The 17,917-nt window shown below is 32.8% G+C and overlaps 5 protein-coding genes across 7 annotated transcripts; 1 reads left to right on the top strand and 4 right to left on the bottom strand.

Annotated features, from left to right (window-relative positions):
* Window positions 1-1,754: 1,754 nt before the first annotated feature.
* LOC145760373 (voltage-gated inwardly rectifying potassium channel KCNH6-like) lies at window positions 1,755-6,904 on the bottom strand. The gene is made up of 24 exons (XM_082574242.1): window positions 6,781-6,904; window positions 6,385-6,491; window positions 6,149-6,275; window positions 5,762-5,866; window positions 5,659-5,698; window positions 5,527-5,585; window positions 5,367-5,462; window positions 5,249-5,310; window positions 5,100-5,189; window positions 4,949-5,038; window positions 4,786-4,866; window positions 4,567-4,697; window positions 4,285-4,420; window positions 4,013-4,211; window positions 3,720-3,938; window positions 3,425-3,624; window positions 3,151-3,276; window positions 2,953-3,079; window positions 2,698-2,891; window positions 2,598-2,628; window positions 2,452-2,518; window positions 2,316-2,384; window positions 2,143-2,248; window positions 1,755-1,960 (listed from the first exon to the last, which is right to left on the bottom strand). The coding sequence occupies exons 1-24, from the start codon at window positions 6,848-6,850 to the stop codon at window positions 1,793-1,795; spliced, it is 2,700 nt and encodes an 899-aa protein (XP_082430368.1). The 5' UTR covers window positions 6,851-6,904; the 3' UTR covers window positions 1,755-1,792.
* Window positions 6,905-7,048: 144 nt separating this feature from the next.
* LOC145759777 (arf-GAP with dual PH domain-containing protein 1-like) lies at window positions 7,049-11,174 on the bottom strand. 2 transcript variants are annotated; one of them, XM_082573618.1, is made up of 12 exons: window positions 11,032-11,126; window positions 10,816-10,855; window positions 9,855-9,988; window positions 9,572-9,663; window positions 9,291-9,486; window positions 8,623-8,769; window positions 8,448-8,531; window positions 8,276-8,338; window positions 8,138-8,209; window positions 7,936-8,057; window positions 7,656-7,756; window positions 7,050-7,293 (listed from the first exon to the last, which is right to left on the bottom strand). In XM_082573618.1, the coding sequence occupies exons 3-12, from the start codon at window positions 9,921-9,923 to the stop codon at window positions 7,187-7,189; spliced, it is 1,053 nt and encodes a 350-aa protein (XP_082429744.1). In that variant the 5' UTR covers window positions 9,924-9,988; window positions 10,816-10,855; window positions 11,032-11,126; the 3' UTR covers window positions 7,050-7,186. The 2 variants fall into 2 exon arrangements, with proteins under 2 accessions (XP_082429743.1, XP_082429744.1); XM_082573617.1 differs by lacking the exon at window positions 10,816-10,855 and having other exon boundaries at window positions 7,049-7,293; window positions 11,032-11,174.
* Window positions 11,175-11,503: 329 nt separating this feature from the next.
* Window positions 11,504-13,909, bottom strand: LOC145759959 (ras-related protein Rab-2A). The gene is made up of 8 exons (XM_082573814.1): window positions 13,760-13,909; window positions 13,544-13,615; window positions 13,414-13,481; window positions 12,965-13,047; window positions 12,792-12,884; window positions 12,578-12,689; window positions 12,126-12,194; window positions 11,504-11,900 (listed from the first exon to the last, which is right to left on the bottom strand). The coding sequence occupies exons 1-8, from the start codon at window positions 13,803-13,805 to the stop codon at window positions 11,802-11,804; spliced, it is 642 nt and encodes a 213-aa protein (XP_082429940.1). The 5' UTR covers window positions 13,806-13,909; the 3' UTR covers window positions 11,504-11,801.
* Window positions 13,910-14,547: 638 nt separating this feature from the next.
* Window positions 14,548-15,645, top strand: LOC145759145 (glycine cleavage system H protein-like). Of its 2 annotated transcripts, XM_082572902.1 has the most exons (4): window positions 14,557-14,809; window positions 14,873-14,952; window positions 15,207-15,402; window positions 15,537-15,645. In XM_082572902.1, exons 1-4 carry the CDS (start codon window positions 14,680-14,682, stop codon window positions 15,629-15,631), a joined length of 501 nt encoding a protein of 166 aa, XP_082429028.1. In that variant the 5' UTR covers window positions 14,557-14,679; the 3' UTR covers window positions 15,632-15,645. The 2 variants fall into 2 exon arrangements, with proteins under 2 accessions (XP_082429027.1, XP_082429028.1); XM_082572901.1 differs by having other exon boundaries at window positions 14,548-14,809; window positions 15,207-15,645.
* On the bottom strand, window positions 14,943-17,896 carry LOC145759144 (homocysteine-responsive endoplasmic reticulum-resident ubiquitin-like domain member 2 protein). Its single transcript, XM_082572900.1, has 8 exons — window positions 17,666-17,896; window positions 17,080-17,214; window positions 16,805-16,908; window positions 16,632-16,736; window positions 16,353-16,500; window positions 16,085-16,242; window positions 15,893-15,962; window positions 14,943-15,724 (listed from the first exon to the last, which is right to left on the bottom strand). Exons 1-8 carry the CDS (start codon window positions 17,786-17,788, stop codon window positions 15,635-15,637), a joined length of 933 nt encoding a protein of 310 aa, XP_082429026.1. The 5' UTR covers window positions 17,789-17,896; the 3' UTR covers window positions 14,943-15,634.
* Window positions 17,897-17,917: the final 21 nt, after the last annotated feature.

The raw sequence follows: 17,917 nt of genomic DNA, 5'->3' as shown, positions 1-17,917 counted from the left end.
GTAGGACTCTATATCATATACTACCCCGACTGTAGGACTCTATATCATATACTACCCCGACTGTAGGACTCTATATTATATACTACCCCGACTGTAGGACTCTATATTATATACTACCCCGACTGTAGGACTCTATATCATATACTACCCCGACTGTAGGACTCTATATTATATACTACCCCGACTGTAGGACTCTATATCATATACTACCCCGACTGTAGGACTCTATATTATACACTACCCCGACTGTAGGACTCTATATCATATACTACCCCGACTGTAGGACTCTATATCATATACTACCCCGACTGTAGGACTCTATATTATATACTACCCCGACTGTAGGACTCTATATTATATACTACCCCGACTGTAGGACTCTATATCATATACTACCCCGACTGTAGGACTCTATATCATATACTACCCCGACTGTAGGACTCTATATCATATACTACCCCGACTGTAGGACTCTATATTATATACTACCCCGACTGTAGGACTCTATATTATATACTACCCCGACTGTAGGACTCTATATTATATACTACCCCGACTGTAGGACTCTATATTATATACTACCCCGACTGTAGGAGTCTATATCATATACTACCCCGACTGTAGGACTCTATATTATATACTACCCCGACTGTAGGACTCTATATTATATACTTCCCCGACTGTAGGACTCTATATTATATACTACCCCGACTGTAGGACTCTATATCATATACTACCCCAACTGTAGGACTCTATATTATATACTACCCCGACTGTAGGAGTCTATATTATATACTTCCCTGACTGTAGGAGTCTATATTATATACTACCCCGACTGTAGGACTCTATATTATATACTTCCCCGACTGTAGGACTCTATATTATATACTTCCCCGACTGTAGGACTCTATATTATATACTACCCCGACTGTAGGACTCTATATTATATACTTCCCCGACTGTAGGACTCTATATTATATACTACCCCGACTGTAGGAGTCTATATCATATACTACCCCGACTGTAGGACTCTATATTATATACTACCCCGACTGTAGGACTCTATATTATATACTACCCCGACTGTAGGACTCTATATTATATACTACCCCGACTGTAGGACTCTATATTATATACTACCCCGACTGTAGGACTCTATATTATATACTACCCCGACTGTAGGACTCTATATTATATACTACCCCGACTGTAGGACTCTATATTATATACTACTCCGACTGTAGGACTCTATATTATATACTACCCCGACTGTAGGACTCTATATTATATACTACCCCGACTGTAGGACTCTATATCATATACTACCCCGACTGTAGGACTCTATATTATATACTTCCCCGACTGTAGGACTCTATATCATATACTTCCCCGACTGTAGGACTCTATATTATATACTTCCCCGACTGTAGGACTCGTGTGTCTTGATCTACTCGGCGTAAATAGAGGCAACACTTTCAGCAACCCCTATTATTGTGAACTTTTACCCACAGTATTAACAACAAATCCCTTTCAGAGTTTCCAAGTTTTTTTATCAACAATGTTGCCATTTATTAAAACAAATTTATGCTTTACGTCATTATTCTTTCTACGTGTAAGTTATGACGTCACTGTTCTTGTTATAATAATTTTAACCACAATTTAAACAGCTTTTTCTATTTCAAGTTTTTATATATTAACCAACAATGACGTAATACATGACGTAATTACAACAAAAAAACATGCTTCGTATAAATTCTGGAATGAACAAAGTGAATAAATTATGACGTCATCATCACGTCACGTTGACGTCATCATAAGCTTGTAACAGTTGACTGGTTTCGTCGATGTATGGCATGTTTAGTTGTGACGTCATGTGGTTGTTAGACGATGACGTCGCAATCGGCTGACCGATAGAAAAAGAAGATAAACTGTTCGAATATGACGTCATAGGTTGATTGGTCTGAAACCAAGAAAGTATTTTGAAATTGTGACAACAAAGCTTGTGATCAGGTTTTGACCAGGACTCAGTACGGTTTATAACATCTTACTTAAAGGTGCCACAGCATGAGAGCAGTGGGTATCAAACCCAGAACCTCCATTGGGTAATAAAGCCAAATAAGTTAACAAAGTCACAACTCAAACCTGTTGGTTGTTTTGGAGAAGATTTTTGATTTGCTCAAACTCAGTTTTTATGAGACTTTTAATTTCTTTAACTTCACTCTCTAGTGACGTCATCCTTTCTTCTAATCTGTGACGTAATAACATTGATAACACGTCATAAATACAAGGTCACGTGATGCAAAGTTGTAACTTACTTGAGGTAATGTTTACTGCTTCCATCTTGCGGATATTCTATGTCGTTAAATATTACCGCCGGAGGCTCCCTACGTAACAAAAACTAGTTTAATTAAGCACAGTGACGTCACAATCAAATAATTATTAAAGTCATACCAATAATTCGGTTGTTCTTTTTTCATTGACATTTCTTCGTTCGAACCAAAACAATCAATTTTTTCCTCTGCAAACAAAAATAAAGTTAAACTTCGTTATACAGCAAATCAATTATTGCCACAACTTTATTGACTGTTTCAAATTACCATTTTGGGTATTGGCTGGATCCAAGTCGTCCTAAAAAGTAAAATTAAAAAAAAATTAGAATCTGTTAAAATAAAAAGCTTCAGAAAAAACGAAACTTACAGATCTTAAGTTGAAAGTGATTTCCAAATTTCTCCAAAAACTTTCCTGAAAATTGGGATAGTTATCCAGAACTTCCAACAAATCTGATCTCGTGATCTTGTGGAGGTCACAGTAGGTCAACGCTCGCACCGTTGCCACCGATTTGCCCATTCTGACGTCATAATTCATGTATTCCCCGAACACGTCACCACGACCTAAAATAAGAACAAAGTTGAAAACAATTTATTAACTTTTAGTTTCAAAGTTGTTATTTACCCAACACAGCGACAACAACGTTGTTTTGTAAGATTTCTATGGAACCACGTGATATAAAATAAAGCGCGGGAAGCAAATCTCCGGTGTGAACCAAAGTGTCACCAGGGGGCGCATGTGTGGTCTTAAACTAAATCAGAAAATGTTTTGTTAAAGTGTGAGTTTAAACGTTAAAACGTTAAAGTGAAAACTAAAGTTCACCCGCATGGAGAGAAGTCTCAGACATCCTGGGGAGGCATGTTTAAGAGCTGGACAACTTTGGAGGAGAGTTCGGTTCAAATGGAGACAAATATCCGCTTGGAGGCATTCTGGAAACCCTTTTAACACCTATGTCATAAACATTTGTGATGTTATTCGTAAAAGTGACTTTATTAAATATTATATTGATAAACTTAAACACATCACCTAACTTAAGATAAAAAATTGACGTCATAATAAAACCACATTTATGTATAGTGACATCACAATCACGCACCATGTTCATATCGATTCCATTTGTGTAGGACCAAGCATGTTGGAAATATTCCTCCAATCTTTGTCTGAGCGGGTTCGGGATTTGATGGAATCTGACGAACTCCTTGACCCTCAACATCTGGGTGTGGTACCTCGCAGTGCCGCTGTACAATCTCTGGATGATCGCGCTGACGTTGCCGAAGATCGAGGCGTACATAAGCGCTGGTAAGAAGGTTAAAATCATAACAAGTGCTTAATCAGGATTAACTTTACAAGCACACTAGTTTTAACTCATCTTACGTTAAACTTAAACTTACACCCAATCAACATGACGCAAATTGAGAAGATTTTCTCGTTATTCGTGTTCGGAGAAATATTTCCAAACCCGACGCTGGTTAAACTACTGAACGTGAAGTACAACGCTGTGACATATTTATCTTTGACACTAGGTCCCCCTGTACTCGATATTAAGACCCCGTTGACGTAGGTGTTGTTGTATTCTTTGTGCAGTTGGTCACCAAGGTTCGCAAGCCAACCTACGTCATATTTACGTCATAAAAACGACACCATTTTAGCTACTTAAAAAGTACAAAATGATATTTTAACTTACCCAAATCTTCCTTTAACAAAGGTCGTTCCATGTTCCCGATCGCGTACCAGATACAAGCCAGCCAATGAGCGATCAAGGCAAACACGCACATCAACAAAAACAACACTGCAGCTCCGAACTCGCTATAGCGATCAAGTTTTCGCGCCACGCGCACTAACCTCAGCAACCTTGCCGTCTTTAGCAAGCTGATCAGCGTCGTCTGTAACCATTATGACATCATTATCCATTAACTAACATATTTCTGACGTAACACATACAGAATGACGTCATACCTCCTGTTGACTTTGACCTGCAACCAAGAGGTCAAAGGGCACGGCGGCAACAAGGTCGATCAAAAACCAGCCTTTGAAATAATGAGTCGCGATCTTTTGCGGTTGGCTTACTACTTCGTCATTCTTGTTTACGTACCTGTGACGTCATAATAAGTTAATCACTGTGACGTCATAATAAGTTAGTTACTGTGACGTCATAATGAGTTGATCACTGTGACGTCATAATAAGTTAATCACTGTGACGTCATAATAAGTTAATCACGTGATTGACGTTAAACTTACGTAGTTCTGAAGTTGATGAGAATATCAACCACAAAAAATATGTCCACCAAAAGTTCAATGACATTGAGGGGATCGTCAAGGTCGTATCCATAACTACGTCCCTGCGTCATCACCTTCATCTCGTGACGTAACTAAAACATAGAAATTTAAGATTACTAAACGAACGTGACGTCAAACGCCATAACGAATGTGACGTCATTTTATGACGTAATCACTTACTTTTAGAATGAATGCTGCAGTAAAAGGAGTAAAGATCGCGGTGTAGATGACAAGGAACAAGATTATCCAATCCCAGATCGCCTGCAATAATGATGTCATTAATACGTAATCACACAAAAACAATGACGTCACAATGACATACAAAATAACGTCACACAATTACCTTAAACAAACTGTAATGAAGAATCGTCCATTTATGAATGTGAGGAGTTTGAAGTTTGTATTTAGGAAGTTCAACGCCGAGTGATAAAACCTGTGACGTCATAAACCAATTAAACTAAAACAATAATTTCCTTATGATGTCACAATCTTACCTCTGTTACTTTGCCGGATTTTTCCTGAAAAGAAAGGTTATGACATCTGCTCGATTTTGAAACATCCTGGAACGACCTCTGTATGCTTGCCTGTTAATGCAAAAGTGTATTATTATGATGTCATAAAAGTATACTGACGTCATAATTACCTTTGATTTAGGAAGATTTAAATCCACAGTTGCACTCAGTCTTGAGGTCGATTTAGATTTGCCTGAAATTAAATTAATTGAAAAATATTCGAACAAAGAGAAGAAATGTCAAACTCACTGTAGAAATTTTCACTTTGGGGTATTTTTAAATTTGTCATTGATGACGTCATTCTGACATGTTCGGGTGGCATTACATTAGAAAGTGACGTCATATCTGCCGAAAATTAGGTTAAAATTAGATTTATATAGCATAAAATAAACATCAACAATTAGTTCACCTGCGTGCGAAGTAAGACTTCGTTTGTCGTTAGTGGGCGCTTCAAGGATCACCTCTGACCTTTAAAACATTACGTCATTAGTTTACTATTAAAACTAAGCTATGACGTCACAATCCAGTAACAATTACTTACGATAAGTCGCCAGCGGAATAAGAATTAGAATTTTCGAAATCTAAAAGTTGAAAAAATATTTAAATTTAAAAAATAAAAGTTTTTAAAAATAATTGCGACTTACTGTTGTTCGTTGACTTAAGTTGCTTAAACACTAGAATTATCATCTTAGTGACGTCATCATTATCCCTCAATGGCGTCACAAACAAATTACAAACGAAAATTCTTCCTGAAAATTAAATATTTTGTTCAACTGACAATACCAGTATAAAGGCCCAGTTTAATAAATTATTGATTCTACTACCATGACCTTGACAATTAAACAATGACCTTGACAACTAAACGTTGACCTTGACAACTTGACCTAACTCAATTAACTGCTTTTAAAATAAAAGCTCGCTTGAAACCTTTTTGTTCAACTGCAACATCGGTCTAACAATGAACAATCATTGAAGCGGAATTCTAATTAACCTACATCGATTGTTACGTCACAGTGTCACTTGCAGCTTACCATTCTTATTTTGAAATCGAACCCCGCTGACTTCTGTGTCGCGACCTTTCGCGATTGCCGACTTGATCGCTGTGACGTCATCAGGAGAGGTGGTTTCCCCAAACAAGAACTCACAGAAACAAGATTGCTAAAAACACGTTTTATATTGTTACGGTTTAACAGAGTGTTTTATTGTGATGTCACGCATGTTACTATTGTGACGTCACTATACAACAATTATACTAAATGTAGCTGACCTGCATGATGTAAGTTCGTTTAAAGTCGGTGAGATTACAGAAGCCATCGTTGCAGTAAATTATCGGGAACTTTTCGGCTTCGAAATTTCCAATCAAAATATTTTGCTCTAAAATATTGTTTTAATGAGTTGGCAACTGAGTTGTTTTAAGTGACAAACCATTTACAAAATAGCTGATGAATTATTTAAAATAATAAACACCACAACCACTTAACACAATTGACTTTTAAAATATACAAAATACTCAACATAAAATTAAATAAAAACTCAACTTTTTAGAACTTTAATAAACAGCTTTTGTTGCAAATGGTATTGGCAACAAATAAATAAATATAAAGATTAAAATAAATCTAAAATCAATTAAAATTTTAAATCAACTTGAACAACATTTTCTTACTTTCAAATCTTCGAATTATTTTGTCCAAATAAAAGTTTTTTGGTGCCACGTGACCTCGTCGAACTGGCATCGTAGTTAACTTAACACTTACTGTGATGTCACAAACTATCTAATATACACTGAGACTGTTACATCACAATAAGCCGAGTCAGTATTAAATATTTATAGATTATTGATTATGACGTCACACCGCTGTTCTATATAACTGTCACTCGTTATCTTTAATTATTGAAAGCTTTTAATTATTCTTTAAATAATTGAAATAAGATTTAATCCCGAATACGCGAATAACACACAGTGGTATATAAAAAGATAATAGGTAGAGTCCCATAGAACTTTGGGGTAAACGGGGGATTTCCCAACAAGGTCCACTGCTATAGAAGGTCACGTGAGTTCGAAAATTCCTTCATTTTGGAGACCAGGGCGGGGATTTCCCCCAAGTAGGACTCGTTAAATTTGACCGAACAGTCGATTTCCTTCGCTGGTCGTAAGTTAATTTGTAATCAGCCATATCTGTAACATATTATGACGTCATAAGTTAATTTGTATTCGGTCATATCTGTAACATATTATGACGTTATAAGTTAATTTGTATTCGGTCATATCTGTAACATATTATGACGTCGTAAGTTAATTTGTATTTGGCCATATCTGTAACATATTATGACGTCATAAGTTAATTTGTAATCAGCCATATCTGTAACATATTATGACATCATAAGTTAATTTGTATTTGGTCATATCTGTAACATATTATGACGTCATAAGTTAATTTGTATTCGGTCATAACTGTAACATAACATGACGTCATAAGTTAATTCGTATTCGGTCATATCTGTAACATATTATGACAGCATAAGTGCTGATGACGTCACCTGCATTTTCTTGTGACGTAAGAGCTCGTGTCATAATGTTCTTTATTTCGTTGATCCAATCTTTCTGGTCCTCCTTGTCCTCACAGCAAAGAAGATAATCTCTGAATAAAGAAAGATCATGAACAAAAGATAAAACATAAAGAAATTGTGTCTACTCTGGCTCTATTCGGGTCATCCATAAGTTGTTATGGTAACTAACCTTTTAGGGGTTGTTATGGTAACCTACCTCTCAGGTGTTGTTATGGTAACTTACCTTTCGGGTGTTGTTATGGTAACTTACCTTTCGGGTGTTGTTATGGTGATCCCAAATCCATGTTCTTGTTGTCCAGCTGGGAGTCCATCGCGAACCATGAAACCATCAACTCTGGTTCCGAGGTAGATTTCACCGCGAGGGTAAGCATCCTGATATACATTATACTCTTGTTAAAAGTTATTACTATATTGTCACAAGAGTGGAAAACAAAAGTTTAATACAAACTCACCAGTGGGTTGACAAAATAAAGAAGTTTGCGGTTTTCAAGGGCAAACCATCGTCGTCTATAAGGTTCAGTGTGCTAAAAAAAAACAAAATTGTTGGCAACATTGATATAAATTAAATTGTAATTTAAGTAAAAACACACTTTTGGGCCGGTTTTAAGCATCCAACCTTGCTTCTGTTGATGGATATTTATTCGTTCTAAGACCTAAAAAAGATTGTTTAACTTTTATCGTATCAAATGTTTTAACACTTTTAATAATTTAGCACAAAAGGTAGTAAAGATGTTAAAATATAAATAATCAACAAAAACTAACTTCTTGTTCTGATAAATTTGGAAAACTTTTCTTGATTAAATTAAAAGTTGTTGCTCTTAACGAGATATACCAATCAACCGTGTCCTAAAAAGTAAAATGTTAAATTTTCAACTTGGCATCTTATTTCAGTTTTTAGTGGCAACAAACAAGTTAACAAAACTATTTTAGTCACCACCTTTGCTTCATCAGCGTAAAGATAAATCTGCCGTGTCAAGTTGTCGGTCGTGAACGAGAGTTGTAACCCATGTGGATGGTTTATTTTGTCCGGAGCAAGGCTTACACTCAAGGTCATGAGGTTAATTGTTTGTTTTGCTTCTTTGCCCTTAACATCAACATTGTGAATACTCCATGTTATATCGTTAACTTAACATTGTTTCTTTTATCCAAAACATTTTAGTTTAATAATTAGTTAGTTTAATAATTAGCTTAGTTTAATAATTAGTTTAAGTTTAATAATTAGCTTAGTTTAAGTTTAATAATTAGCTTAGTTTAATAATTATTTATTCTATCGGTATTTTATTCAAAAGTTTAGGTTTATAAATTACTTAATGTTTAGCATGCCAATACAATTGTTTAATTAATTTTTGCAATTAAATTTGTAATTTTGCTTCACTTAACAATTCTAAAATTTTGGTTAAATTAATAACCTTCTAATAAAACACAAACATTGTAAAAATTAACCTGATTACTAGTTACTTAATTAGTAAAATGATTTAATTAGCTTTTAATTAAGTTTTTTTTGTTACCCACTTTAAGTTTTGAAGCCCAATGCTCAGCCTAAAAATAAACTTTAAAATAAATAAAAAGAAATTTTTATCCAAAACAAAAACAACATCAACCAACCTCGGGTTTTACAAAATATTTAAGTGTCCCCGCTTCTGAATTGAGGATAAATCTTCGCATTTTAAAATGTTTGTCATCCTTTCCTCGTTTCCATAGAAACCCGTCTTTTTTTCCCTCCTCGTAGTGAGCAGTGCCTCCTGGTGTTTGAAATTCTTTGCGTTCATATTTTGAGTGAATGAAATGTTCTTTGAAAACTCTAAAAAAATTTCAGAAAAAGTTTAAATTAAGTAAATATTTCAATAAATAAAAATGATTTTAGCATAAACAACAAAATTCTTTACTGAGGATCGGTAGGTTTCGGTTTTGTGTAATAAATTGGAATGTAAGCTTCGTATTCTGAATTCAAGATTTCATTTCCTTTTTCGCACATAAACTGAAATAAATAAAATTATTCGTATTTAAATCAATTAATAAAAAGGTTTTTTTACTAGCAACTAACATTTTAATTAAAGTTAATTTCTACGGTTGAAAGTATTGCCCTAATTAAATTTAAAGAAGGCTAAAGTAGCAAAAGTCAGGATAAAAACAAATTTTAGTATAACCAAGTTATGACATCACAATCACCTCAACAGCCTCGTCATTCCATTGGTCGAGTCGACAAGATTTAACTCGAGAAATGTGAGTTCCGAGCATTCGATGAATTCCAGAACAATTGACACAAACGAAAACCCCGATGTTTGATGAAGCCCATTCTGGGTCTGCATTTAAGTAAAAGGGTTAAAATTATTCTAGAAATACAAGACGTTAAATAATTAATTTAATTTTAAACCCAAAATGTTTATCTAAAAAACATTTGAAATGAAAAGTGGTTAAGCATATTTACTTTTAGTAAATTACAAGGCAGCAAAAAGTTGGTTTAAAATGTTTGTTTTATGAGTATTCAACAAATAAAATAAATATTTGTTTAGAGCACTGTTTGCTAATATACAGAAAGCAAAATAAGTTTCTTTTTAAAACTTTTAAACTGATATTGAATTTAATAAATTACATTCAAAATGAAAGTTAATGACAAATGACGTTTATGCAAAGCAAAATCATTAAATCAATGTAACTTAAAATGCATAAACACAAACCAAACAAAAAATTGTAAATTAGAAACCTTCACCCAATTTTCTTAAAAAAGAAAACAGGACATGATGCTTTATGGCATTTACCCAATATTTAATAACAACAAAAATCAAGGTTCTCAGATCCCTATTGTTAATCGTGATAATGGTTTACCACAAAAGGCCTAAGGTTTATGCTGTTCCACTTTTGAGTCAGTCGCTATAAACGATTCGAACCCTTGCTGAGTCAAAAACCAATCAGCAGCTTAATTACCGGGCAATTATATTCAATAATATCCCAAACTGACAAAGGTAACTCGAGACTGGGTCGGAGTAACTGATGGTACTCTATGTTAAGGTCGTGCATTCGACCTTCCCACATCAAGGATAAATAAATATACAAAATGATGTAGAATTACACACAAAATAATAAAAACTGTGCAATAATGAAAACTGAAATTTTAAAGCATGCAAATCACCTTGAAAAAGAAGCCAAGCTTAATTCTTCTATGCCTTAATCTAAATTAAGATTTTCTTTCAACTTTTGTATAAAATTAATCAAAAATATCAATGCAATAAATTTGTAAATTAAAATTATATTTTCAAATTGCAGAAAATATTGAAATAAAATATTAGCAAAAGAAAATAGCGATAATTACCAACATAATGACAAATTAATTCAAAATAATACTTACTTTCGGTGTTACAATCGGCACAAAATTTGTTCTTTGGAAGTTGCAGTTCTTCCATTAATCTTTTCTTATTTCGTTCACCCATTTTTAAACTTCAACGTCAATCTAAAATCGCAAATTTAACTTTCTACTACGAAGTATTTAAGGTGTTTTGTAAACAAACTGAATTCACACAACTCCAAGATATTTCTCGCGTTTTTGCTTCAACTACAGTGAAAATAAATTTTATCTTCACACAATCTGAAGTTTTTAATTCAAAAATTTACTCGAACCGTGGTGGAAATAAGGATGCGGAAAACACGCTCGAATAACCACAAAGTAATAAATTTATCCTCAAATTACCACACTTTTAAATTAAAACAAAATTCAAAATATTTAATAAATGTACCAAGTTATATTTTACAATAATTGAAATATAAATATTGGATATATATGCAATAAAAACATAAAACTTTTTTTGCAAATAAAATTTACATCAAAATCTGACTCTGTTTTATTCACTGCACAAGCACCTACAACAACAACAACAAATAACAATGATAACAACGTGAAGAAACTGTATATATTCGAAATTAAAAATATCTACAACAGGCCCCCCCTTAAATATCAACAAAATATATTTTCGATTTATAAATTTTCCCTTTTTTTGTTTCATCAAAGTTTTGAAAAATCAAACAAGATAAAAATTGCACAAATATATAAAAAAGTAGAAATTTAGAGTAAAATCGATCAACTGTTGGATATGAGAAGTAAGCCCCTTTGTTGGCCATTGTCTAACAACAACCCCCATTGTCTGCTTGTTGTCGTGGACGATTTCCTGACATTCCAGAATTTGAAGGTGAATGCTGAGGTCCAATTTTTATTCCATTTGCCTGAAAAGTAACAAAAAATTTTATCAAACGTTTATTAAATTTTATAATCTATGGGTTGTGGTGGTTACAATACTACATGTCCCGAGTTCGATCCCCACTGCCTTTATGCTGTAGGGCCCTTCGGTTAGGCAACATAAATAGTACAAAATTCTGTGGAGCCAAAAACCACTAGGCAGATAAAAATTGTACTCGGTCAAATTTGTACTTTTCATATAAATAACTTACTTCATTATTAATATCAAAAACACCTTCTTGAATTTTCTCATAAATTTCTTTTGCTGTGTTTATAAATGCCTAAAAAAATATGTTTGATTAATATTAAGTAATTAAAATAATTTAATAATTTAAATATATTATATATAGATTAAGTGAATTATACCCCAACATAGAAACAAATAATATTTAATATTACTAGGCCAAAAATAAATGGAAAACAATTTGTAAAATTATTGGAAAAACATGAAATATTGATCAAGGACAGATGGGCCTCATTAATATTAATAATTCCAATAAACACAGAACAAAGATGACACTGACAGAACAAAGCACAATAAGAACAGATGTTTTAACAAACAAAATCACACAAAATTATCACAACTTAAATCTTAAATGTTATTATAATAAATATGCTCATAATGACCAAGTTTTTGGGGGTAATTTATTAAAGTTAAGTTCACCTCTTCCACATTAGCTGCGGTCTTCGCTGACGTTTCCATGAAAATCAGTCCGTGTTCACGGGCGAATGCTTCTCCTTCTTCCTTTTTCACTTCTCTTCTAGCTTCAAGATCACTAAAAAATAAATTATTTAAATTCTTTGCCACAGAATACAAAAAACAAATTAAAAACTTATATAAATATCAACTTTCCACTACTTCACAAAAATTTATTTACCTTTTATTTCCGATCAACATGATGACCATATTTGACGAGGAATGCTGTCTTGCATCTTCCAACCAAGTTGTCAGGTGATTGAAAGTGTCGCGTCTGCAACAATCAACATTACCACAGATGTCTTACACAATAGTTTATTATTGTAATCTACACAATTGTAATGACATAATCACCTTGTGATGTCATAAACAAGTAGAGCTCCAGCAGCTCCTCTGTAATAGGATCTTGTGATAGATCGGAAAGATTCTTGGCCGGCCTTAAAGTAATTTTAAATATTTATCAACTTAAAACTTAAGCCAAATCACAATATTAAAATGGTATTTTATAATGATGTCATATGACTTTTAAAGATGCATAAATAAGCGACACGATACTAGAAATATAATCACCAAAATTAAAACCTAATTTATTAGAAAATTTAGGATGAGTTTATGAAAACTAAAAACTTGGTTTGGTTTTTTTTAAAGTGGGCTTTTTACTAAACTTTTAAATCATGAAATATATAGATCAAAACACATAATTCAGGTGTAAACTCTTGTTACTACAAAGCATGCTTTAAATTTTTATTAGAACAATACATTTTTGAAAAAACACATTTTAATGAAAGTCCTGTTCAACTTACAGTGTCCCAGATTTGAAGTTTTATTTGTTTTCCGTCGATCGTGATCATTCGAGCACCGAACTCAACCCCTAACATAAAAATTTAAATTAATATTTTAAACCTAAATAAATTCAAAAACTTTGAAACTTACCGATGGTGAGATCATGAACAGGTTGAAATCTTTTGTCTGTAAATTGCAACAACAAACAGGACTTTCCAACACCTTTAAATATAAAATGTTGTTAATTTACAAGAGAAGTTATAGATTATTTAGCATATTTAACAAATTTATCAGACATTAAGATTTAAATGTTAAAGATAAAACACAAAACGTAAAACATAATTGTTGAAATATTCAAGCACAAACCTGTATCCCCAATAATAATATATTTGAAAAGATAAGCGTAAGACATTCTGACCAAATGTTAAAATTTAAGTGCAACTAACGAAACTAAAAACAAAATTAAATATTTAAGCACAAAATAATCTTCTTGTTTTTTAATAACTAATAATTAATGCAATTAAATTTTTAATTATCTTTCTAATCGTTTACAAAACATTCTTCGCGTCTGTTTAAAATCTGATTATTACGTGTTCTGTGACGTCATTATCATATGAAAAGATTAATCTCGATCCCAAACAAAACTGAAATTTGATCAATTTTTTTTGGACGCGAGAAACAAAAATTAATTATTTTAATTTATTTAAATAAAGAAAATTATTTATTTGAATAATTAATTACAAAAAATCTTTGAAATTTAAATAAATTAAATATATATTCATGCTGTAAGTGATTACTCAACCGCAACAATGATTTGTTGTTATTTTTTCTGTAACTTTTTTGTTTTTTTGTTAATTTTATTAACAAGCTTGCGAATAGGTTATTTAAGTTTAAAAAGTCGTCCATTTTACAAGTAAACACTGTATTAGTGTAAATAAAATAACTTCATTAAGTTTAGCTTGAACTGACCTCTGATGACCAAGTTTTGCCCCCTATCTTGTGTAAATAAAATAAATAAACACGCGCGTACTTCGTGACTAACTAAATAAGAAGTGTTCGATGAAAATCTAACATTTTTAATTTCTGTGAAGCAGATTACATAATATCACATGCACGATCTATTTTATTTCCGTTTTGAGCGGAAGTTGTACGGTTGGCGTTTATGTTTACATTTTGTTATTTACCGTTTAATTTTAACGGTCTAGCCTAATCAACCAGTACTTCATGTCTGTTTTTCAGTGTTGTTCAGATATAAGATGTGCTGAGTAGAAAAATAATTAATAAATATGAGAAACTTAATTTTAAAAAACTTGGTTCAAATCCAATCAATTCAATTAAAGAAATCAGTTCAACTTGCAGCTCGAAAATCCTGCCTCCATTCAAGGACAATTCACACAACAAGTTCAATTAATTCAGGTAAAAATTGTGTTAAAGAAAATTTGTCATTTCCAGAGTTGTCAGAAAATTTTGTTGTTGCAGAAAGATGGTTCACTGAAACACATGAATGGATTAAAGTTGATGGCAACACTGGAACAATAGGAATCACTGATTATGCTCAGGTATTTATTGCAAGGCACCAACAGAACATTAAAAAACAAAGAATTTACACAAGTTTAGAACAATTCCAAATAAACAACAAATCTGTAATTATCTACATAACCATTGGCTACCAAAGAAAAAAACTTGAATAAAAAGAGCTTATGTACATTGAAGTTAAATTAAGCTATATAACAGGATAAGTTTAAAATTTAAAAATAATCGGCAACATTGTCTTCTTGCTGGTCAGTCGAGGATAAATATAATAATTGTACAGGGAAAACTTGGTGATATTGTGTTCTGTGAACTTCCAGAAGTCGGAACAAAGTTCGAAGAAGGAGATTCCTTCGCTGTGGTCGAAAGCGTAAAAGCTGCAAGTGACCTTTACCTCCCGGTGGCAGCAGAGATCACAGAGGTCAACGAAATCTTAGCTGACGAACCTGGAGTTATCAACTCATCTCCACTCGACGATGGTTTGTTTCAGTTTTTACTTTTTTATGCCAAATTTTTGATTTTAACTTTTGTTTTTCCAATTAAATTTGTTTCTTATTTTAATTCAAAATTACTTATTTACAAATTTCTTTTGACGCAAACTTTAAATTTTTAGGTTGGTTAGTTAAAGTAAACTTCGATGAAAATTTTAATTCTTCAAAATTTTTGGACCTAGATGCTTATAATAAAGTGAAAAATACTGATGAATAAAAGTTATTGTGGAAGTTGTGGTATTAATGATGTAAAGAAGGTTGAGAAAAAGCACCAGGCAGTCGCAAATATTGAGGGAGGGTCGTCGGTTTCCTGAAAATATAAGATTATCGCGTTAGGGAGTTAAAATATTAACCTTAAGGTTAAACTTCTATTGTTTAAAACTAAATGCTAGTTGTATGTTTTAGGTAAAATAAAAAAACCTTTAGCTTAAAACAAAAAAGACAAATTTAAATAAAGTCATCGTGATAGGGGCTTCACCTGATTATTGTTATTATCATCGGTGTTGTTGTTTTGTCGTCTTTGTGCGTTGAATGCTCCAGCTTGGTAGCTAATAACGAAAGGGGGTTTAGTGAAAGGGGAATTTTCAGGAACCCAATTTATAGGGGGCAAATTAATTCAAATTAAACAAAAAGCTGGTTAAGTAAAGTAAATGCAAAATTTTAAACTTACACATAGAAGAAGACAAACAGGGCAGTGACCACAAGGAAGCGATAAAGAGTGGAGTAAAAATAGAGAATTGAAAGAAAGAATCCATATCTGAATAAAGTGAATAAAACATCCAACCAATCACGTTGGCCCACCTCATCAAATCCTCCTTGTGCGTTCATCTATGAAGAAATTATTCACAAAATTAAAAGTTAGATTTTTTGTTTAGAAAAAATAATTTACATAATTACCAATGATCAAATAATTCAGATAAATTAAAACCTCGACTTACTGGAGGGTTGGGGGCAGCGGGTTGAGCATTCACTTCACCATTGTTGGCATTGTTGTTGGCAAGGGGGTCAGCTGGGGGGTTACCTTGGGGGGGTGCTTGGTTGCCATGGTGACTACCATGGTTAAATTGGTGTTGATGGTTGGAATAACTAAAGAAATTAATAATTAAAAAATACTTTAAATAAAAGTTATAAATAAAATAAAGACTGGGTTTTGTCATTGAGATTTTAATGTCAAATACATTGTGGCACTTTATAGTTAAACCCTAAAGTTAACTTACTACTGCATGTAGTGAGTCATTGATGCTTGGTAATGTTGCATCATGGCAGCATATTGAGGATAGTTTTGATATTGTTGGATCTGTTCAGGGGTCCAGTGAGTCCATCTAAACATTAATAATACAGTTACCGGATGAATACAGAGACTAGTTTTAAATTTATCCACTATACTTACTGATATGCTTGTTGTTGTTGGGGCAAGGGTTGTTGCTGGGGCGGGGTTTGTTCTTGTTGTGGGATGTTATTTCTATGGCGAAGCTCGTTAGTTGGAGGCACGGTCTTAAACAAAAAAAATTGTTTAACTCTAAAGTTTTAAGATTTAAAACCCGAAACTTCCATCATTTTGACTTTAAAACTGTTAGCAGAAATATGAAATATGTTTAAACCGATACTTTTCGCGATAAAATAACTAAAAAATCAATAACTAGGTCGCTTAATTAATAAACTAACCGAGTTATTTTTGGTTGTATTGAAAGTAAAGTGAAGGTGAATGACAACAGGGGTCGTGAACTTTTCAAACTGCTCAAGCGTTTCGTGATCGAGGATAAATCGACCGGAGAATATCAAACGCTGATCTTTGATTGACTACAAAACATAAAACACAATTAAAATAAAAGGCTATCGCATGTTTAAAAGATTTTTATATTTTTTGGGCTCGTTAGACACCCCACATCAACTTTTATGTAGAAATAAATCAAATAACTTTTTTTATACTTACCTTTAATAAGAAAAGGGTTAAGTCATGACCTAACAATAGAGTAACATCAGTAACTCCGACCCAGTTTTAAGTTGTCTTTGGCAGTTTGGGATTTAATTAATTAATTAAAATTATCCATTAATTAACCTATTGATTGGTTTTGGTGTTGACAGGAGTTTGTACCGCTTAAAGCACTTTTCCAAAGGTTGCTACAACATGATAGCAGTGAGGATTAAATCTTAGACCTCACATAGTAAAACCAAATGTTAACTGCATCATGTTAATAAGTTATGATATATACAGCATAAAATAGATCGGTACACAACAATAAATACTTACAGGTTTGCTTGGGTGAGTTGTTGCGATTATTTCTTTTAATTTATAAACAGTCGATGTGGATTGGCAATTTACTTCATGGTCTGCATGGTTGGGTGCACGCAAGGTCAATGTAATTCCACTCATTGTGATGTAATAATAGTGATTCAACAAAACAACTTCGATGATTAACAATCAGATTTACCAAGTTTTTAAATACTGAAATCTAAAAAGAAAATAGTTTAAACACAAGCAACAATAAAGCAATTGTGATGT

Source organism: Corella eumyota, chromosome 7 (genome assembly GCF_963082875.1).
Source record: "Corella eumyota chromosome 7, kaCorEumy4.1, whole genome shotgun sequence".
NCBI classification, from domain to species: Eukaryota; Metazoa; Chordata; class Ascidiacea; order Phlebobranchia; family Corellidae; genus Corella; species Corella eumyota.
This window is presented reverse-complemented; position numbering and strand designations above follow the sequence as displayed.